Source organism: Oncorhynchus mykiss, chromosome 3 (genome assembly GCF_057628025.1).
Source record: "Oncorhynchus mykiss isolate SJ-2025 chromosome 3, ASM5762802v1, whole genome shotgun sequence".
Classification (NCBI taxonomy): domain Eukaryota; kingdom Metazoa; phylum Chordata; class Actinopteri; order Salmoniformes; family Salmonidae; genus Oncorhynchus; species Oncorhynchus mykiss.
The window spans coordinates 27,294,987-27,318,484 of record NC_143024.1 but is presented as its reverse complement, the minus strand read 5'-3'; the positions used below and the strand labels follow the sequence as shown (position 1 = coordinate 27,318,484).

Here is a 23,498-nt window from a genome sequence, read left to right as displayed (position 1 = left end):
TATTTATATCCCGCAGACTACTCATCCTTCATCCATACTGTGTGTGTCCCATGATTGCAGCTTCGGAAATAAATGAACTATCCATCCATTACTCCTTCCTGTGTTGACTCGCTGACTTGAGGGAAGGGACCAGGAAGGTCACCATAGCATTGTTTCGCATAGGCGTCAAGTAATTTAGAGGTTTTTTTCCCCCGAAATTGACACTGATAGTACAGTGAGTTTTATATACAATGTGTAGATGTATGGTGCTCCACGTTTGGATGAACAGACCAACGGGACTGCCACGGGCAATCCCTTGACGGGTACCTGGAATGATGGAAGGACAATCTGAAGGTAATTATCTTTACACACAACACAGCAGTGTCCAGGCCTCCAGAGTAATCTCTCTATAGCCTGCTATATGGCAGGGACCCGTAGCATTTAACTAACGTACACAATGCACTTGTATATGACATTATGAAGTATCGTTTTTTTGATTGACTTACTGTAAGTGTTTTTCTTTTGCTGTTTTGTATAATGTACTTTGAGGTCACTGATACTCCACCTGATGTGGTGGAATTTGTCGATCCAGATCAGAACGCCTTCGAAGACCACCTTCAGGCACGGACTGAGAAGGATGTGGAGGTTTTTGACCAGGTAAAACTGATTGTTCGCTGTTAATTTATTTTCTGGCCTTCCAAGATATACAGTTGAAGTAAGAATTTTACATACACCTTAGCCAAATACATTTAAACTCAGTTTTTCACAATTCCTGACATTTAATCAGAGTAAAAAGTCCTGGTCTTAGGTCAGTTAGGATCACCCCTTTATTTTAAGAATGTGAAATGTCAGAATAATAGTAGAGAGAATTCTTTATTTCAGGTTTTATTTCTTTCATCACATTCCCAGTGGGTCAGAAGTTTACATACACTCAAATAGTATTTGGTAACATTGCCTTTAAATTGCCTTCAACAATTTTGGGTAGCCTCCACAAGCTTCCCACAATAAGTTGGGGGAATTTTGGTCCATTCCTGCTGACCTAGCTGCTGCAACTGAGTCAGGTTTGTAGGCCTCCTTGCTCGCACACACTTTTTCAGTTCTGCCCACAAATTATCTATAGGATTGAGGTCAGTGAGGTTTGTGATGGCCACTCTAATACCTTGACTTTGTTGTCCTTAAGCCATTTTGCCACAACTTTTGAAGTATGTTTGGGGTCATTGTCCATTTGGAAGACCCATTTGCAACCAAGCTTTAACTTCCTGATTGATGTCTTGAGATGTTGCTTCAATATAGCCACATGATTTTCCTACCTCATGATGCCATCTATTTTGTGAAGTGCACCAGTCCCTCCTGCAGCAAAGCACCCCCACAACATGATGCTGCCAGCCCCGTGCTTCACAGTTGGGATGGTATTCTTCAGCTTGCAAGCCTCATCCTTTTTCCTCCAAACATAACGATGGTCATTATGGCCAAACAGTTCTATATTTGTTTCATCAGACCAGAGGACATTAATCCAAAAAGTACGATCTTATGTGCAGTTGCAAACCTTAGTCTGGCTTTTTTTATGGCGGTTTTGGAGCCGTGGCTTCTTCCTTGCAGAGCGGCCTTTCAGGTTATGTCGATATAGGACTCGTTTTACTGTGGATATAGATACTTTTGTACCGGTTTCCTCCAGCATCTTCACAATGTCCTGGGCTGTTGTTCTGGGAATGATTTGCACTTTTCGCACCAAAGTATGTTCATCTCTAGGAGACAGAACGCGTCTCCTTCCTGACCGGTATGACGTCTGCGTGGTCCCATGGTGTTTATACTTGCGTACTGTTGATTGTACAGATGAACGTGGTACCTTCAGCCATTTGGAAATTGCTCCCAAGGATGAATCAGACTTGTGTAGGTCTACAGTTTTTTTTATGAGGTCTTGGATGATTTCTTTTGATATTCCCATGATGTCAAGCAAAGAATCACTGAGTTTGAAGGTAGTCCTTGAAATACATCCACAGGTACACCTCCAATTGACTCAAATTATGTCAATTAAACTATCAGAAGCTTCTAAAGCCATGACATCATTTTATGGAATTTTCCAAGCTGTTTAAAAGGCCCAATAAACTTAGTGTATGTAAACTTCTGACCCACTGGAATTGTAATACAGTCAATTATAAGTGAAATAATCTGTCTGTAAACAATTGTTGGAAAAATTACTTTCGTCATGCACATAGTAGATGTCCTAATCGACTTGCCGAAACTATAGTTTGTTAACAAGAAATTTGTGGAGTGGTTGAAAAACGAGTTTTAATGACGCCAACCGTGCAGCCGAAACGCGTTGTTTTAAAAAAACTTTGTTTCTATTGAACATGCCATGCTAATAAAGGCATTTTAATTAATTATATGAAGAGTGCCTTTGTCCTCATTTCTTTTTGATGTACTGTATATAAGATGTATTTGTAATAATATGAAATATAAATGCATTTATTTCTATTATCAATCAAGGTGAGACAACGTGGACAGGGTGCATGAGAAGGAGAGCCACCTGAGAAGAATCAAGGTGACCTAGTGCTTCGACATCTGGGTGAATAACTTGGCTTGGAAGAAAGACGAAAGGAAGTTGAGACCTGGGAAAGCTTGGTGCTCTTTCGCTCCTAGCTGGGGTCAACATCCGTTAAGGCGATGATAACTATTTAAGTTTGCTGCCTAGTGGTGGGCAGCTTCGCCAGTACCAACACTGGCACAGGGGTTTCTGCCAAAAGTCAATCTCAAGGCTAACCAGTGGGTCACGTTAAGTAACCGTCACAACCAGGTAGGTACTGTTAAGGTGTATGGCTCCAGTGGTCATAACACCACCCTGGAGTTTCTCACAACTCATCTTTATCTTTTCCAGGGACCTTCCCTTACCAACCCCACTGACATAAAAAACAAATTATTGCATGTCTAATCAAACATTTATATTAAATCATTCAATAACTGTATTTTTACATACCTGATAATAATTTAACCTGTGGGTTTGCTTTTTTATGTCTGTTTCCTACCCTGTTCCCTTTACTCTGCTCCTGTTCTCCAGGACCTAGTGGTTCTGCCTAACACCCAGACATGGACCCACCTGATGTTCTCCATTATCAACCACCCTCCAACGTTTCATTACATCAGCTACTGTTATTGTCAAGTTGTCATTATCTGCTAAGAAAGAGCAAGAAAACTATCATACTGGGCACATAATGTGAGCTGCATAGATTAGCTAAAAACACTGGCACTGCAAACACTCAGAACAAAGATGGCAGCAGCGCCTGGACATAACAAGATTCAACAACTGAGACATAAACTGAACAGGTTCCACAGACATGTGACGAACAGAAATTGAATAATGTGTCCCTGAACAAAAAGGGGGGGGGGGATTGTTTTGAATGCGCCACTAGAGACCTAGACTACCCCTAACAAAGGAAAGGAAAAGGGGATACCTAGTCAGTTGTACAACAATGCATTCAACCTCTGAATCAGAGAGGTGTGGGGGGCTGCCTTAATCGAAATCCACGTATTGGTCACCTGAGGAACAGTGGGTTAACTGCCTTGCTCGGGCAAAATGACAAAAAAAAGTTTATCATGTCGGCTTTAGGATTTGGTCTAGCAACCTTAAGATTACTGGCCCAACGCTCTAACCACTAGCTTACCAAGAAGCCCTTGAGTTTGTATTGATGCGAGAAATAGGCATATCTACACAATAATGGTGGCTGCGATATCAACAAGCCTAATAATTTTTTTGCATTGAGAAGATAGGCCTATTTTAGCTAAATCGACAAATTAAATTGATGAACTAAACTGACACTTAAACTAACACAACGCGTAACACATGTAGATGTTTTTAAGGCGTTCACGGTAAGATCATTCATGATAAACTTACACGCCAACTGGCACGTGACATGTCAGTGACACGTTACGCAATGTGAACACTGCGTCTACATGACGTGTACGTGTCACGTGACGTGAACGCGTCGGCAGTTTGACAGTCCATGTAAATTCATGCTGTTATTTTATGGAGCTAGGAAGACGTTAGGTGACTTGGTGAGAGGTATCAGTAGCTTCATGAGGCTTAATTCTGGCATGAATCACCCCCCATACAGCTGGTAGCTGCAAACAGCTTACCAAGACTAGTATCGATACAAACTACCCTCTCCATCCTTCCTCAGGAACTGATAGCCTTTCCATCAGTTGCTATATTCTAGGCAGTGGTGAAGAATCGGTAAGCTAAATGGATGCATATGTGTTCCCCACTTCTTCCTCTTGCCTAATGTTCAGCAATTAATTAACCATAAACGTTATGCAAGTATGCTTTGATTTTGGACCAGGCAATGCAGAGACTGGAGGGGGTCAAATGAGCCAAAGGGGAGATTATGTAACTATAATGAAAAATATTACATTTATTTCATGTTCTTATAGGCTTTTTAATCAATGCAATTTTTTAGCATCCAGTTTGTTACCATGTGGACATTCTTACCTAAATTCTATTGAAATTCATAGGCTATACTTTCTAAAAGGCTATATTCCGAAGATAGAGATGGTGAGGTAATAGGCAAAACAGCTGTGAAACCAAAAGGCAGTACAGTATGAAGATGGGCTAAAATTGCTTCTCCAATTTAAGCGATGTCATGTAGACGTTGGCTCGCCAAGTGCATGCATAGAAACATGTCTAATGGTCGTCTTGCGCCGAACTGCACGTGCCGGCCGTCAAATCAACGGCACTCCTTCGATATAGGTTGTTTTTGAAGAAAAATGAAATCCTATCAGTTTGTCACTTTCACAAGTTTGGAGTAATGACATTTGTTTATTAAAAACATTCGCTCGAATCTAGGTTGTACCTTTGTAGATTTTGAGAAAACTAACAACTAAGGAATAATTTTTTACTTCGTTCATTGACTCATTGGCCTGGTCTGTTTGGTCTGTTTCGCAAGTGTTCCCAGTAGTCTTGCGATGTTGCGCCTCTGGGTTTAGAAACTCTGTGGCCAAACTCTCCCGTCTCCAGTCGCTGAGCTGAGATGTTAACCCTTGCCAGACCGCTACCTCCATAGCTTGATTAAGGGTTTCCGACTCCGGGAACTAGATGGCGTTCAGCCTTATTGAATTGTACAATATATATTTTTAAATAATCCATGGTCAATTTCCCTAGGTTACACTTGGGGGAGTAATTTATTATATGCTATAGTTGATATGAATGGGAAATGGTGGAATCTGTCTTTTTCCACATTTCATACAGTTCATACATTTACTTTAAGTTATCTTGGGCATTCAACAACTGGTTATGAAAGTGCTCTTTAATGATGTCCCAAATGCAGGAGGCTAATGTGGAGTCTAGACGCGAGACATCCTCGATGCATTCTGGGTCTACTTAACAAACATCCCTGCTCTTCTTCACAGATATCCAGGGGTATGACCTCGCAGGGGACAACCTTAGGTAAGTGCGTCACGGTCACCATGCCTTGGATTATTCTGAAATAGGAAACTGTTAAAATCATTATGCATGCGATAAGTACGTCTTTATATGGGGAGTGTAACTCAATCCAGTCCAATCCAATAAAAGCTGCTTTTACATGATCCATCCAAGGCCTCAGCTGGATGCCTAAAATGTGAGAAATGTAAGCTAAATACTATTGTGTGTGTGTGTGTGTGTGTGTGTGTGTGTGTGTGTGTGTGTGTGTGTGTGTGTGTGTGTGTGTGTGTGTGTGTGTGTGTGTGTGTGTGACACATCTCCTTCGTAGAGTTGATCAGACTGTTGATTGTGACCTGTTGAATGTTGTCCCACTCCTCTTCAATGGCTCTGTGAAGTTGCTGGATATTAGTGGGAACTGGAACACGCAGCCGTACATGTCGAACAAGAGCATCCCAAACATGCTCAATGGGTGACATGTCTGGTGAGTATGCAGGCATTGGAAGAACTGGGAGATTTTCAGCTTCCAGGAATTGTGTACAGATCCTTGCGACATGGGGCCGTGCATTATCATACTGAAACATGAGATGATGGCGGCGGATTAATGGCACGACAATGGACCTCAGGATCTCATCACGGTGTCTGTGTGCATTCAAATTGCCATCGATAAAATGCAATTGTGTTAGTTGTCCGCAGCTTATGCTTGCCCATACCATAACCCCATCGCCACCATGGGGAACTCTGTTCACAACATTGACATCAGCAAACCGCTCGCCCACACAACGCCATACACTGCCATCTGCCTGGTACATTTGAAACCGGGATTCATCTGAAACCGGGATCCATCGAAGGTGAGCATTTGCCCACTGAAGTTGGTTACGATGCCGAACTGCAGTCAGGTCAAGACCCTGGTGAGGATGACGAGCCCTCAGATGAGATCCCTGAGGTTTCTGACAGTTTGTGCAGAAATTCTTGGTTGTGCAAACCCACAGTTCCATCAGCTGTCAAGGTAGCTGGTCCTGCTGGTGAAGAAGCTGGATGTGGAGGTCCTGGGCTGGCGTGTTTAGACGTGGTCTGCGGTTGTGAAGCCAGTTAGACGTACTGCCAAGTTCTCTAAAACGACATTAAATTCTCTGGAAACAGCTCTGGTGGCATTCCAACTGCACGCTCCCTCAAAACTTGAGATATCAGAGGCATTGTGTTGTGTGACAAAACTTCTAATTTTAGAGTGGCCTTTTATTGGCCTCAGTACAAGGTGCACCTGTGTAATGATCATGCTGTTTAATATGCCACACCTGTCAGGTGGATGAATTCTCTTGGCAAAAGAGAAATGCTCACTAAAAGGGCTGTAAAAAATTTGTGCCAAGAAATTTAGCTAAGTTTTTTGTTCCTATGGAACATTTCTGGGATCTTTTATTTTAGATTATGAAACATGGGACCCACACTTCACATGTTGAGTTTATATTTTTGTTCAGTATGTTTGAGACTTATTATTCTACCATATGGTTTAACTAGATTCACTGTCCAATATTTAATTTCCCTTTAATGTGTTTCAACATAACATTTTTAATCTCCATAATCTGATATCAGGCACAATTGTGCATTTCAAAATTTGATGGACTAAAGATTTAAAGCCTAAAATATAACTTCGTTGAGCTCAACAGTTTAGCAAAGCGGTAGCCTCAGAGAACGAACAATAGTTTACACATGCATTCCATCAATGCCCGGGCCCTTCCCAGCCACTCACTTTGCATGGGAAAAAAAATCCTGATTATCACCACACATCCATCATAAGTACCCCAATATTACTCCGAAAGGATCTCAGATTCTCGGAAAGTGTTACAAGATCAGGCAAGAGAGTAGAGCCCATTTTACGCATGTTTTTTCCACAAAGCTGTTAAAAAAAGAGACATTCGATCTAAATATAATGTGTACAAACTGATTCTGATATATTTAAACTTTACATTGTAGTTTAAACAGTCAAATTGTAGTTTTCTACATTTCTTAGAGTTGTTAATATTAGTAGCAGCCTAATGATTTTTTTAACAATTTGAACCTTGGTGACACTCAAAAGCTAGACTGCAAAAAAGTGTTCAATGGTAGAACATGGAATGAAACCTAATGAACTCGATAAAATGAGAGAAAGGGAGAGAGAGGGAGTCTCTCTGGTGGCCTCGGCATTTCTGGTTGAAAAAAGAGTTAAGAACTGATACCAATCACATTACCAATTAGTACCAATCACATTACCAATTATGCATGGATACTTTCACCTCATAACTGTGACTATACATGGTCTGATTATGTTTTACCCTCTGTACTCACCTTTTATATCATACACACAACACATAAGGCTATACCCTGAGTTTTCTGTTTCCAAATCCTCCTCAATCTTCCCAATAGGCGCTGATTCAGTTTGACGCATTTCTCCCCTCCTTTATGATACCTGAGAAAATAACTGCTTCGGTAACATCTGATACGGCTGCTGCCTGGTCATTCTGGCCCAATGTTCCATGCTGCGTTTGAGCTGAGCTCCAATTCCTCTCGTATTCTGTATATTCACAAACAATTTGAAGGCGGGTTGAAGTGTGAGGTGGAGTCCATCAGAGAATTCATGCGGGAGTGTGGGCATGTTTAGATGGTATTGGGAGTATTTCTCCCCCAATCCCCTTCATAAAGAATTCCCCTAACCTTCGCCTTGGTCAATCTCTTGTGATTTGAACCCTCTGTCGTTATTTATGCCATAGTCAAATTATCGGGGAATTGTTTTTATTTCGACAATTCGACGATAATATTTAATAAAACCAGGTTTTAATACGCACAAATATCCTTTATGTGGCCTGTTAAATATGTACCATGCAAGGAACACATACGCCTATCAGTGAGATATTTCTGCTAACTTTATCTGTACATGGGTTTTGCTAAAAATGATAACCTACGGACGAGAACAGCACAGGAATGTCAACAGCACATGAATGTCAGGTCATGCCTGTATGATCTATGCGTTCATGTTTTGTCCTTAAGTTTCCTTTTACGCGTTAGATATATATTTAGGCCAATCTGTTGTTGCCTCATACATGTCAACACAGATTAGCTTTTAAGTAATACGGATTTCCATATGTTGTGATAAATAGCCTAAACTCACTTTAGCTGGTGAGTTTCAAGTTTCAACGTTTATTCGCCACGTGCACAGGTGTAAAAGAGTAGAGTGACATTCTTACCTTGAGAGCTTTTTCCCAATAGCACAGTGATAACAATAATAATAATAATAATAATATAGATAATAATACACATTTAAAGACAGTTGAGAGTAATGTTGGCTTGTCTTTGTGAGACAACTGTGATACCTGTGAAAATAGGTTTATTTCATGCCCCAAACATTGTGGCTGTGGTGCTCATAAATATATATTTTTGGTGTCTGACAAAGTAGTTAGGCTAATGATTTGTCCATCCCCGGAAAGACTGGTTCATGTCAGCCACCATGTTTCAGACCTCGATACAGATACCCTATCTTAATGAGTTATTATTCTATCACATAAATCAACCCTGTGTCTAGTCTACTCACATAAACATTTCAAGAAGGATAGGCATATGTGTGATATGTCACAGTTACAGAGAGATTCAGTGCAATAGTTACCTTGTAGTTAAATGTGATCACGGTTTTTATTGATATATACAGTACCAGTTAAAAGTTTGGACACAGCAATTACAATTCCCTAAAAGGCTTTTTTTAATGTTAAATGGAGTGTCACCCATGCCCATATTAGTTATATTCAAGAATAAAGCCAATAATTCATTTGCATTTTTATTTTCATGTTGTGTCATTCAAGGCTTTTCTTTATTTTTACTGTTTTCTACATTTTAGAATAATAATGAGGACATCAAAACTAGGAAATAACACATATAGAATCATGTAGTAACCAAAAAAAGTGTTAAACAAATCAAAATGTATTTTATCTTTGAGATTCTTCAAAGTAGCCACCCTTTGCCTTGATGACAGCTTTGCACACTCTTGGCATTCTCTCAACCAGCTTCACCTGGAATGCTTTTCCAACAGTCTTGAAGGAGTTCCCACGTATCATGAGCACTTGTTGGCTGCTTTTCCTTCACTCTGCAGCCCAACTCATCCCAAACCATCTCAAATGGGTTGAGGTTGGGTGATTGTGGAGGCCAGGTCATCTGATGCATTACTCTCCTTGATCAAATATCAAATATATTTGGATTTGTTTAACACCTTTTTTTGGTTACTACATGATTCCATGTGTGTTACTTCATAGTTTTGATGTCTTCAATGTTATTCTACAATGTAGAAAATAGTTCAAAAAATTAAGAAAAACCGTTAAATGAGTAGGTGTGTCCAAACTTTTGACTGGTACTGTAAATATCATGACTTAAGGATATGCCTATATATTTAACAAATTCCATACATAAATTAGGCTACTCATTCAGGTTATTATTGGCATGAAATGACATCTCAAGCATTTGCGTGTCAATTACTTATGTTTTGAAAAGTCTAATTAATAAATTAAATATGTTGACGTTCGGTTTGTGGAACGACGATTGGTTATCTCTGTGCTCAGAATGAACTATTTTGCCTGGATTCGAGGAGAAAAAAATGGCAGTGCTATCCGGTATCCTTGGGACGTCCATACCCTAAACCCTACCCTAATCTTAACCCCTACCTTTACTTTAACCATAACCCTCAGTAACCCCTTTCCTTAACCATTACCTTAACCATTTTACATGTCAACTTCAATTGGTTAGGGACGTCCTAAAGATCCCGGTTTGCACGGACTAAACAAAATAGTAGCCAGAAAGCATGTAAATTGACAGAGTCACGTGAACAGAGAAAGAGAAATCCATAGAAGAATATGCTGAAACTCTATGGGGGAACGCACGTTGGATCATGCACTCTAAAGTATGGTCGCTTGAATCAGAATATTCGACTGACGCAGAAGAATAAACAATATCAAGACCAGCAGAGTTTATATCAACGAAGTTTGGAGCGGAAACTTGGCAGGGAAACATGGACGAAGGTTATTCTATATTCTATGTAGCTCTGCTTAGATCTCTCTGGCGTCCCTCTTTCCTGGGAAAGGAGAGGGGACTGACTAGCCTCGGAGATGTTGTTGGGTATCTATTTCCAAGATGTTGTGTTATGTAGCCTACCGCCCACGGCGTTTGCTATATACTTCGAGTTTTTTTGTGCGCTTTTTGCAGAGCTTTATGGGTGACAATGGACACCTGTCCTTTGCGTCAAATACAAAGTTATTTCACCTTTGTTGTTAGAAAATTAAAAGTGACGCACGTGCAGATGGAAGTTCATAGCTGATATATAAACACTTCAATATCCTTGTTGAAGTAGCCTATGATGGCTATTTATCAGATAGCCATCAAAGCAAAGCAACTGCAAGCAAATTCCATCTGCTGGCAAATCATGTAAATAACGTTTTTGTATATGTTCTTTATGAGTTGGTTACCCGCTCTGGAAAATAAATACTTTGCATATGAATTGTGTACAGGACAGAATACATTTCAGAAGCGGAATGATTTGCACAAATAAGTTTTACTGAAACACATGGGAAGTGATTTTATTTATGTTTTAACATTGCATTCTCGACTTGCTTTCAGGAGGGGTGGGCAAAGGTGGCGATAGAGGAGAGGAGCCAGGATCCTTGCAGGGTGGGCAGCAACAGTCCATGCACGGCGCAGGCCACTGCAAGTGGTTCAATGTGCGGATGGGCTTCGGGTTTATATCCATGACTAGTCGTGGGGGAACTCCCGTAGATCCTCCTATGGATGTATTTGTTCACCAAGTAAGTTAAGTTGAACCATCTATGGATACAAACAATCAGCTGATAGATAGTCAAGCTGAACCCTCATGTCTACAGGAGTTGGATACACATTGTCCCACTCCTATACGAGGTGACCACACAGTGCAGGCTATTGGATAGTTTTTATATCAACCAGACATTGTTGAGGGGCAGTTGTAACATTGTAACACCTAAGATGTAGCATCAGGAGAATCATAGAATCTGAGTCCTCGTGAATGAGCTGTTATTTGAGATGTCTATCTATCTAGGACTACAGGAAATAATTAACATTTGGGAAATTATTGTTATAGTAAAATCATTTTGCATTGTAAAAATGGGTGATTGATAGATGTTACTCGTCATGTTTTATAGACCCAGAAGACGGGGGAAGGGGCTCTCTATAGGAGGGTTTTTTTTAAGCCAAAGAAAAGATAGGTGGTGCATGCATGGTGGTTGTCAGGTTAACCGTGTGCTTATAGGCCAACCTCACAACCAGATTTAGATGTTGGACATTATTTCACTCGTGTGGGCTTTGGGCTGTGCATGTTATATAGCACTGCTTTCCTTCACCATCCCGTGCCATGTTGCAAGATTCCATTGACACTTTACAGCCTAATTAGAGCCCGAATTCCACCAAATCCACCCAAATATTGCCACATTTTAGGTGTGCTGATTTAGCTTGTCTAGTCTTGATTTAGCTTGCCTAGTCCCAAATCTGTGTGGCTCAATTGGTAGAGAATGGCCCTTGCAAGGCCAGGGTTGTGGGTTAGATTCCCACAGGGGACCAGTGCGAAAACGTATTGCACTCACTACTACTGTAAGTTGCTCAGGACAAGAGCGTCTGCTAAATGACTCAGATGTAAATGTAGTAGGATTTGCTTGGGAGTGGTGTGGTGGGGGACATAGTGTATGATGTGATGGGAGACTGGCTGGAGTGGATCCTTGGTTATGAAAGCCCATCAGTCCATCTCATCTCACTGTGTTTGGCAGGCTCCTCCTTCCTTCCAGAGCTAGGCTAATACCAGTCTTTGTTTCTTCCTGGTGTTTTGTTCCCTCAGAAAGGGGAGAAGGGAAAAAAAAGATACCCACTTGTGTTCACGTGACTTCCTCCTTACAGCGAGTCATCTATTGATAGAGGGACTGATTGTAGAGAAGACTGATTTCTATGGCCAGCTGATGAAATGCATATGACGGCAGTGCATCTAACTGCTAACCAACGCTGTTGGAGCAATGCAGTTGCAGTATGTTATCTGTCTGTGTGCTTTTGACCCCTGCTTGTTTGATGTTGAATCACTGTCTCCACAGACTTTTGAGACCACTGCAATTAATGATTTACTCACTCTTCAATTACAATTCAGATTCATTTTAACTGGGAAATATTTGGTGCATGAATCTGAGACTGATTTCTGGGAATGTTTCACAAAGTTGCGTGGATTGATATACTCTAGGTTTCCTTGCATAGCTTAAATGTGACTAACAAATGACTAACAGGAGGCTTTTGTAGAGAGGACTGTGGAGAGACCGCATATGGCTTTGTAGAATGACCTGAATAACTGCTTCAAATGGGGGAACTTCTCTCTTTAAACTGGGAATTTGTTGTGATCTGTTGACGATGAAACAGTTGAAGCTCAACAAATGCCTGAGGTATATTCAGGAGTTAAACTTGCTGAAGCCTAACCCAGCCTGAACTCTGGGGTTTTGTCATTTATTCATCATATCTGGCCTCTCCAACCCTCTCATTCATATCACGTTTCTCTAAATCAAGCCTTCCAGTGGCAAAAGCTTCATCCACTATTGGAAGAGCTAGTAAACAGACCATGTGCTGGAGAAATTAAATGAAAGTACTGTATATACCCCGTACCCTTGCTCTGTCTCCTTGCTCTCTTTTTCTCTTTCCCTTCTCTTCTATGCCCGTTTTCATTCCCAAATTCTCCAGGCCAACTTACACTCTCCCCCAACCGAAAACAGGCAAAATGGCTGCTGTGCTGGGTTGGTCTGTGGTAGCCCAGAGTTTAGGTGGCTCCAGCAGGACTAACAGAGAGCTGGCCTGGGCTAACAGAGAGTTGGCCTGGGCTAACAGAGAGCTGGCCTGGGCTAACAGAGAGCTGGCCTGGGCTAACAGAGAGCTGGCCTGGGCTAACAGAGAGCTGGCCTGGGCTGAGGGCTGATGGCTCAGATATGTCAGGAGGAGGACGAGGTGTCTGGAGCAGAGAATCCTGAACCTATGCTTTGACTTCTGTTGAAATGCAAATCGGTGACTACGAGTGACTCGTAGAAATATGGGCTAGATTAGTTGTTGGCCTCTGTAAAGGGTTAAGTTTCGTTGCATGTGGTTTCATTAGGATTCATGAGTTATTCCGTTTGTTTTATTCATTGCTAGATGGAGTTATTTGTTTTTAGGGGAGGGGGGTTTGTCACTGCAGTTGTTCAGATATACAATAATTTACATTACTGTAAACAACTTTCACAGAAGTCAAATAATTTGTTTTAATCAGTACTATTCCTTTTGTGTATTAGAAAAAAGTTATTATGTATTGTGAACTGGGGGTAAATTGGCTTAATTAAGGCTGTATTTGAGGTAACAGTTGCTGTAAATGTATGAATTAATTTAGTAAACATTCATTTTGGACAAGATCCATGAAAATGTCATTTGAGGTAAAATAGTAAAAGTTAATAGTAAAAGTTGTTTATGAAAAGTTGTTTAAGAAAAGGAATAAAGCTCTAATTGAGAGATTATTAGGAAATGTTGAATATATTCAAAACCTAAATGATCTGTGTTTAATTTGATAAAACATAAATAGTATTACCATTTATATACAATATATACCTACTATTTAAATGTTTATAATAAAATAATTGTGAAATAGTATTTTCTATTTGGTAATTGTGTTTTTCTTTGATGGATGAAATGTATTTTTTCCCTCATGAACCTCAATCAAGCAATTCATATTATTTGACACACTACGACTGTGAGATGTGGTTGTCTCGCCCAGCTACGCTAGGATGAATGCATTAAGGAAGTATAGTGTTCTGCTGTAGTGTGCTAAGGTCCATCTGAATCCTCTGGTATAGGAAGTGAACCAATCTGCTCAGTCCACAGCGACAGACCCAGGGAATGGCAGGGAGCAAGTCACTGTAGGGATCAGTCATTATGACGGCTGTCTGTCTTTGCCATAAAAGTCATCCTCAAGCGCGTATTTGGATACATGGTAGAAAGTTATCAAACGTGATGTAGATGGATGTATATGAGCTTGATACCTAGATGGAGAGGTGGGTTGATTTGGTTTTACTGTGTGTGACTAGAACATGAGATCCCAATCTAATCGGTGACTTCTTCTCCCTATCCTGTCCCTGTCCTATCCTCCTCCTTCTATCCCAGAGCAAACTACACATGGAGGGCTTTCGCAGACTGCAGGAGGGAGAGCCACTAGAGTTTACCTTCCAGTGGTCCCCCAGGGGCCTGGAGTCTGTACAAGTCACAGGCCCCGGGGGAGGCCCCTGCTCGGGCAGTGAGAGGAGACAGAAACCCAAAACCCTGGCCCCACCGCAGAGATGGAAGCCAAAGGGAGACCGGTGAGTGAACCATAGAAATAGAATTACTAGCACATACTTTCCTTTCAAGTCAATGTTCTGTTATGGGTGAATATAGAGTGGGTAAGACCTGCTGCTGCAGGGAGGGAATTGAGCCTGAGACTGGCAACAGAACAGATGATGTTGGAAGGAACAGAGTAGTACTGCCGTGATCATTAGTGGTGTGTGTTTATGTGCGTACATGCGTGTGCGTGTGCCTGTGTATGTGTGCATTGATGTAATCTATTTAGCAGTAGCTGCATATTCGTATTTACCTGTGTATGATTCAGAGGTTCTGTGTATTCCTGCTGCATTATTTACATTATGTCAAACGTTCACATTTGTAGATGTTCTGTTTTAACAGCTGTTTCCCATCCAGATGCAATGTTGTAATGTAGAGCAAATATCACTTTAGACTGAAGAGGAATTCTCAGTCAGTGTATAAAATAGAAACAGGCTTTCTATTTTATACAGGATTGGCCTTTTATTCATCGTTAGGTGATGTTATATTGCATCATGTTGCGTTATGGTGGATACTAATTTTATGACCCGAGTTAGGCCTATGCTACATCAATTAGCACATTTATTTAACAATGTATACTTATTTTTTGTATAGACATTTCATCCTAATTTCCCTCCCCATTGTTATAATGTAAGAGGGATCTTTCTTCAAAAGAAGGAATAGAAATATGTTGAGGTCAGTGTGTTGACCTCTAACCCCTGACCTTTCTGGGTCAGTAACAGAGCTTCTGGCTGGATCCAAATAGGCAGATTAAAAACATTTTATAAACACTACATTCCCTTTAGTACATCCACCAGAATTGATTTTTTATATTCTTTATATTGGTTTATTATATTTTTTATTTCATGGATTGATGTATTACAGTGTTACACTGTTAAACTCTTGGCTCCCCGATATTTATAAACATTGACAATATTTTAACATTTTGGAATTTACAAATAAATTGTGCCAACAACTTTCTCTTCACTTGAGTTATTGGTTGACTTCAAAGTCAAACCTCAGCTGATTTGTTGTTCTGTGCGAGTATTAGAAATGATGCCAACATAAACGTTGTGTGAACTATGTAACCATGTGTCTAAACAGTGCCTGCCTATGCGATTGATATGTTACAAAAACATAGGTTCAGCGACAATTGTGAAACCTTTACTACCAGCATGGCAGCTTGTCTTGTGAAAACTGGTTATTCACTCTTACCAGCTAGATTGGGAGTCTATGTGTTGGGGGTTGGGGAGTGGAGGAGTGGGTATTGGTAGGTAACCTCCCAAGCAAGCGAACTAGCCTGGATGAAACCTAAATTCCAATGCCCTTCCCCCTCTCCTCTCCTTCCCTCTCCCCCCTTGCATGTTCTAATTGAAGATGCCACCGTGAGGGACCCCCTGCAAGCCTCCAGCTCAGTCATGCAAAACACTTTGTTTCCATCTGAAAGAGTTAAAGCTGCGATATGTAACTCTCTGGGTGACCGGCCTGAAATGTAGTCTTATAACATCTGACTGGGTGACCGGCCTGAAATGTAGCCGTATAACATCTGACTGGGTGACCGGCCTGAAATGTAGCCGTATAACATCTGACTGGGTGACCGGCCTGAAATGTAGCCTTATAACATCTGACTGGGTGACCGGCCTGAAATGTAGCCGTATAACATCTGACTGGGTGACCGACCTGAAATGTAGCCGTATAACATCTGACTGGGTGACCGGCCTGAAATGTAGCCTTATAACATCTGACTGGGTGACCGGCCTGAAATGTAGCCTTATAACATCTGACTGGGTGACCGGCCTGAAATGTAGCCGTATAACATCTGACTGGGTGACCGACCTGAAATGTAGCCGTATAACATCTGACTGGGTGACCGGCCTGAAATGTAGCCTTATAACATCTGACTGGGTGACCGGCCTGAAATGTAGCCGTATAACATCTGACTGGGTGACCGACCTGAAATGTAGCCGTATAACATCTGACTGGGTGACCGGCCTGAAATGTAGCCGTATAACATCTGACTGGGTGACCGGCCTGAAATGTAGCCTTATAACATCTGACTGGGTGACCGGCCTGAAATGTAGCCGTATAACATCTGACTGGGTGACCGGCCTGAAATGTAGCCGTATAACATCTGACTGGGTGACCGGCCTGAAATGTAGCCGTATAACATCTGACTGGGTGACCGGCCTGAAATGTAGCCGTATAACATCTGACTGGGTGACCGGCCTGAAATGTAGCCGTATAACATCTGACTGGGTGACCGGCCTGAAATGTAGCCGTATAACATCTGACTGGGTGACCGGCCTGAAATGTAGCCTTATAACATCTGACTGGGTGACCGACCTGAAATGTAGCCGTATAACATCTGACTGGGTGACCGGCCTGAAATGTAGCCGTATAACATCTGACTGGGTGACCGGCCTGAAATGTAGCCGTATAACATCTGACTGGGTGACCGGCCTGAAATGTAGCCGTATAACATCTGACTGGGTGACCGGCCTGAAATGTAGCCGTATAACATCTGACTGGGTGACCGGCCTGAAATGTAGCCGTATAACATCTGACTGGGTGACCGGCCTGAAATGTAGCCGTATAACATCTGACTGGGTGACCGGCCTGAAATGTAGCCGTATAACATCTGACTGGGTGACCGGCCTGAAATGTAGCCTTATAACATCTGACTGGGTGACCGGCCTGAAATGTAGCCTTATAACATCTGACTGGGTGACCGGCCTGAAATGTAGCCGTATAACATCTGACTGGGTGACCGGCCTGAAATGTAGCCGTATAACATCTGACTGGGTGACCGACCTGAAATGTAGCCTTATAACATCTGACTGGGTGACCGGCCTGAAATGTAGCCGTATAACATCTGACTGGGTGACCGGCCTGAAATGTAGCCTTATAACATCTGACTGGGTGACCGGCCTGAAATGTAGCCGTATAACATCTGACTGGGTGACCGGCCTGAAATGTAGCCTTATAACATCTGACTGGGTGACCGACCTGAAATGTAGCCTTACAACATCTGACTGGGTGACCGGCCTGAAATGTAGCCGTATAACATCTGACTGGGTGACCGGCCTGAAATGTAGCCTTATAACATCTGACTGGGTGACCGGCCTGAAATGTAGCCTTACAACATCTGACTGGGTGACCGACCTGAAATGTAGCCGTATAACATCTGACTGGGTGACCGGCCTGAAATGTAGCCTTATAACATCTGACTGGGTGACCGGCCTGAAATGTAGCCTTACAACATCTGACTGGGTGACCGACCTGAAATGTAGCCGTATAACATCTGACTGGGTGACCGACCTGAAATGTAGCCGTATAACATCTGACTGGGTGACCGACCTGAAATGTAGCCTTATAACATCTGACTGGGTGACCGGCCTGAAATGTAGCCTTATAACATCTGACTGGGTGACCGACCTGAAATGTAGCCTTACAACATCTGACTGGGTGACCGGCCTGAAATGTACCCTTATAACATCTGACTGGGTGACCGGCCTGAAATGTAGCCTTATAACATCTGACTGGGTGACCGGCCTGAAATGTAGCCGTATAACATCTGACTGGGTGACCGGCCTGAAATGTAGCCTTATAACATCTGACTGGGTGACCGGCCTGAAATGTAGCCTTATAACATCTGACTGGGTGACCGACCTGAAATGTAGCCTTACAACATCTGACTGGGTGACCGGCCTGAAATGTAGCCTTACAACATCTGACTGGGTGACCGACCTGAAATGTAGCCTTACAACATCTGACTGGGTGACCGACCTGAAATGTAGCCTTACAACATCTGACTGGGTGACCGACCTGAAATGTAGCCTTACAACATCTGACTGGGTGACCGGCCTGAAATGTAGCCGTATAACATCTGACTGCAAGTTAATAATGTCGTAATGAGCCTATCTGTTTATGATTTGATCACTAATGATCCTATCTGTTTATGATCTGATCACTAATGATCCTATCTGTTTATGATCTGATCACTAATGATCCTATCTGTTTATGATCTGATAACTAATGATCCTATCTGTTTATTATCTGATCACTAATGATCCTATCTGTTTATGATCTGATCACTAATGATCCTATCTGTTTATGATCTGATAACTAATGATCCTATCTGTTTATGATCTGATCACTAATGATCCTATCTGTTTATGATCTGATCACTAATGATCCTATCTGTTTATGATCTGATCACTAATGATCCTATCTGTTTATGATCTGATCACTAATGATCCTATCTGTTTATGATCTGATCACTAATGATCCTATCTGTTTATGATCTGATCACTAATGATCCTATCTGTTTATGATCTGATAACTAATGATCCTATCTGTTTATGATCTGATCACTAATGATCCTATCTGTTTATGATCTGATAACTAATGATCCTATCTGTTTATGATCTGATAACTAATGATCCTATCTGTTTATGATCTGATAACTAATGATCCTATCTGTTTATGATCTGATCACGTCTATTGCAAATGAATTGGTATGATTTGCTCTTATATATTAACCAGTTAATTGAATAGCTTCCTATTTGATTCAGTAAAACAGACCATGTAACCGGCTGGAGTGACACGCCTTAGTTCCCTGTATGGAACCCTGCTTTGTTTCGCCTTGTCATCAATGTATATCGCCTTGTCATTGTTTCCGCCTGTGAGCAGCGTCTTGGTTATTTATTGCAGGCCTTAGGCCTGTTGTAGACATACTTAATTTCTATATACATTTGGCAGTAAGCTATACATATCAGCATGTTGGCAACTGCTATTAATGCACATTTTATCAGGGAAAATAATGATCTATTTATTTGGTTTGTCATCTCTTGATAAGAACACATATGAGAAGTATTGTATTTGCATTGGTCACTTTAACTGTTTTCTGTTAGGTTCAGTATTGGTGTATTCTATGGTGTATTCTATGGTGTATTCTATGGCGTTTTCTATGGTGTATTCTATGGTGTATTCCATGGCGTATTCTATGGTGTATTCTATGGTGTATTCTATGGCGTATTCTATGGTGTATTCTATGGCGTATTCTATGGTGTATTCTATGGTGTATTCTATGGCGTATTCTATGGTGTATTCTATGGTGTATTCTATGGTGTATTCTATGGCGTATTCTATGGTGTATTGTGAAATGCTGCCATCTAAAGGATACATTTGGACCAACAGATTTTGGGTAAATATAATTAAACCAATCTAGTAAGCATGTTATAATAGGATTTGTACCATAATGCATTACATTCTAGAGAAAATGTAACGATATCCCATATAAGAAGTTCTAGGTTTTATTCTTTAAATTCAGAATAAATATGCACTTTAAGCCCTGAAGTTGAAAGAAATGTCTTGTTTGTGAATTGGAATGTGACAAGGATCTCCACTCTCTGTCTCAGATGTTATAACTGTGGAGGACTAGACCACCATGCCAAAGAGTGTGGCCTGCCGCCCCAGCCAAAGAAGTGCCACTACTGCCAGAGCGCGACGCACATGGTGGCCCACTGTCCTCACCGCCCCCCCGGCCCCTTGTCTCCCGGCCCTGCCACAGCCACTCAGGGAAGACGCACTACTGTGGACCAGTACCCCTCTTTCTTCACCACCACCTCCTACAGCCCCAGTCCCAGGCAGGGAAACAGGCACTCCCAGCCCTCTCAGGACAGTTCCTCCCCCCTCAGCAAGTCCTCCAGCAAGTCCTCCAGCTCTCCGGAAGACCCGGCACAGATCCAGAGGAGATCTGGAGGACACCACAGGTGGAAACAATCCTGATCCACATCCACCATGGACGGATGCCACCTGTTAGTATTACCTCTGGTCCAATAAAACCACCTTCCTTCAGTCTGATCAGTCTCCTCCTCACACAGACACATACTGAGCAACCTCAAGCAGATCCACATTTCTAACCAAATGGACAGTAAAGTATCTATTTTACTTCCACAATCCCTCCCAGACTTTCCCTCTACCAAACGCTGTACATCTTAGCTACCTCCTGGGCCAACTCAAACCATCTCCACATAGATAGACCTATACTCTTAGCTACCTCCTGGGCCAACTCAATCCATCTCCACATAGATAGACCTATACTCTTAGCTACCTCCTGGGCCAACTCAATCCATCTCCACATAGATAGACCTATACTCTTAGCTACCTCCTGGGCCAACTCAGTCCATCTCCACATAGATAGACCTATACTCTTAGCTACCTCCTGGGCCAACTCAATCCATCTCCACATAGATAGACCTATACTCTTAGCTACCTCCTGGGCCAACTCAATCCATCTCCACATAGATAGACCTATACTCTTAGCTACCTCCTGGGCCAACTCAATCCATCTCCACATAGATAGACCTATAATCTTAGTTACCTCCTGGGCCAACTCAATCCATCTCCACATAGATAGACCTACACTCTTAGCTACCTCCTGGGCCAACTCAATCCATCTCCACATAGATAGACCTATACTCTTAGCTACCTCCTGGGCCAACTCAATCCATCTCCACATAGATAGACCTCAACTCTTAGCTACCTCTTGGGACAGATTCAGCCTCATCTACCTCAGATTGGTAGCACAGGAATGGTCAGTCACCCTTGTTTCCATCGCTCAGTCAGGTTCATTGACATCCGCTCTACTATCAATTGCAATAAGAAGACAACTGGGAATGGGACTGACACACAAACAGCCAAAGCAATCTTGTTCTTTCTTTTTTGATCGTTTACCTGATCTGAACCATATTGTCCCAAAGCTCAGTCTGTTCAAATTCACCATTTACCTGGATTCACCATTCACCTGGATTCACCATTCACCTGGATTCACCATTCACCTGGATTCACCATTCACCTGGATTCACCTGGGTTCACCATTCACCTGGATTCACCATTCACCTGGATTCACCTGGGTTTACCATTCACCTGGATTCACCATTCACCTGGATTCACCTGGGTTTACCATTCACCTGGATTCACCATTCACCTGGATTCACCATTCACCTGGATTCACCATTCACCTGGATTCACCATTCACCTGGATTCACCTGTTCCAACGGGAAGTATTTCTTAGATTTTCTTTCTCTATTTTGGAGAACTACACAGGGCGGTTCGAAGCCTTGGTTTTCTCTGTGCGTTTTTCATCAGACGGTAGTCAAAGACACCCCAATCATACCTCTTAGACCCGGTTTGCCGAACAAAGATTAAACCTAGTCTTAGACTAAAACGCCCTTTCAATGGAGAATCTTGATCGTCATTGAACGTGCTTTTTAGTCCAGGACTAGACTAGATCTGTGCCTGGGAAACTGTTTCTAACTAAACCAATGCTAATATGATCATTTGTCTGTTCAGGGCAGTGAAGAAGTGCCTGCCTCCTCATGGTCTCATTCATCCTCATCAATAAGAATACAATGTAAATCAATGTAAATCAATGTAAATATTAAGATGTATGTTCAATACATTTATAAGGAGACATGGTTTATGTTTCTTTTAACTTTACTCACACCATATCATGACCATACAGTACTCGCTCTCCCACAGGGTACAGCTGCACTGACTGACTGTGAAAAGGAATTCTCAGTGTGTCAGCGGAGCAGTCACTTCTTAATGTGTGTTGACAAATCAAACTTAATCTAATCGAATGACCTTAGTAGGAAGTGTAAGATGACAAATAATCAATGGGGTGAAATGTTTGCCTTCAATCTTCTGACTGTGTGACTGAAGGGCATGATACTTCATGAAACAAAGCCCAGATACAGTATATTCTGTAATGCAGCTATGAATTGAACGTCTAGGCTCTACTATGTTTACTGACAGTGAATATGTGTTATAATCATAGATCATATATATAATCAAACATTAGCACAAACCAAACTAGATCCCTGGAGGACTCAAGTGTTATATTTTCTTGGAGTAGGAAGAATGTTCTCAGGGAACTTACCAAAAAGTTGACTTTTCATTTTGAGTTGAATCATCATCATAGAACTAAATGTGTTTTTGTTTTAAGCCAACCATGTGATATCGATATAGTGTTCGACTCTATAGACTTATGTACTGATCTTAGTAACTACCTCTGAGTTCTAGGTATACATACTGTTATTATGTCCATGTTACATTGTAAACAGACATGTCCACATCTGTGTGAACCTGTGTGTTATTGTAAGTGCATACCACCATCTAGTGGTCAGTTCTGGTCATTTATATTCTGTTTACATTATGGTTTCTGTTTGTCTTAGCATTCCTTGGTCACATCACTAAGACAAAGGACCAAACTGTGAAATCCTACACACAGGCCTATTTCCCTGAGTGTACAAAACATTTAGAACACTCTCCTAATATTGAGTTGCACCTCCCTTTTGTCCTCAGAACAGACTCAATTCGTCGGGGCATGGACTCTACAAGGTGTCGAAAGCGTTCCACAGGGATGCTGGCCCATGTTGACTCCAATGTTTCCCACTATTGGTTTCAAGTGACTGTATGTCCTTTGGGTGGTGAACCATTATTGATACACACGGGAAACTGTTGAGCGTGGAAAACCTAGCAGCGTTGCAGTTCTTGACACAGGTGCACCTGGCACCTACTACCATACCCCATTTCAAAGGCACTTCAATATTTTGTCTTGCCCATTCACCCTCTGAATGGCACACATACACAATCCATGTCTCAATTGACTCAAGGCTTAAAAATCCTTATTTAACCTGTCTCCTACACTGAATGAAGTGGA

The 23,498-nt window shown here is 41.7% G+C and overlaps 1 protein-coding gene across 1 annotated transcript; it reads left to right on the top strand.

Moving 5' to 3' along the window:
* Positions 1-516: 516 nt before the first annotated feature.
* On the top strand, positions 517-22,161 carry LOC110503781 (protein lin-28 homolog A-like). The gene is made up of 4 exons (XM_090230569.1): positions 517-636; positions 11,014-11,202; positions 14,579-14,772; positions 20,191-22,161. The coding sequence occupies exons 1-4, from the start codon at positions 517-519 to the stop codon at positions 20,558-20,560; spliced, it is 873 nt and encodes a 290-aa protein (XP_090086695.1). The 3' UTR covers positions 20,561-22,161.
* Positions 22,162-23,498: the final 1,337 nt, after the last annotated feature.

What these genes read in the sequence shown, in the direction of transcription:
- LOC110503781 (XM_090230569.1), top strand. Translation starts at nt 517, where the DNA reads ATGTACTTTGAGGTCACTGATACTCCACCTGATGTGGTGGAATTTGTC. An exon ending in ATGTGGAGGTTTTTGACCAG is followed by an intron (nt 637 to 11,013) that starts GTAAAACTGATT and finishes CTCGACTTGCTT; the next exon opens with TCAGGAGGGGTGGGCAAAGG. An exon ending in TGGATGTATTTGTTCACCAA is followed by an intron (nt 11,203 to 14,578) that starts GTAAGTTAAGTT and finishes CTTCTATCCCAG; the next exon opens with AGCAAACTACACATGGAGGG.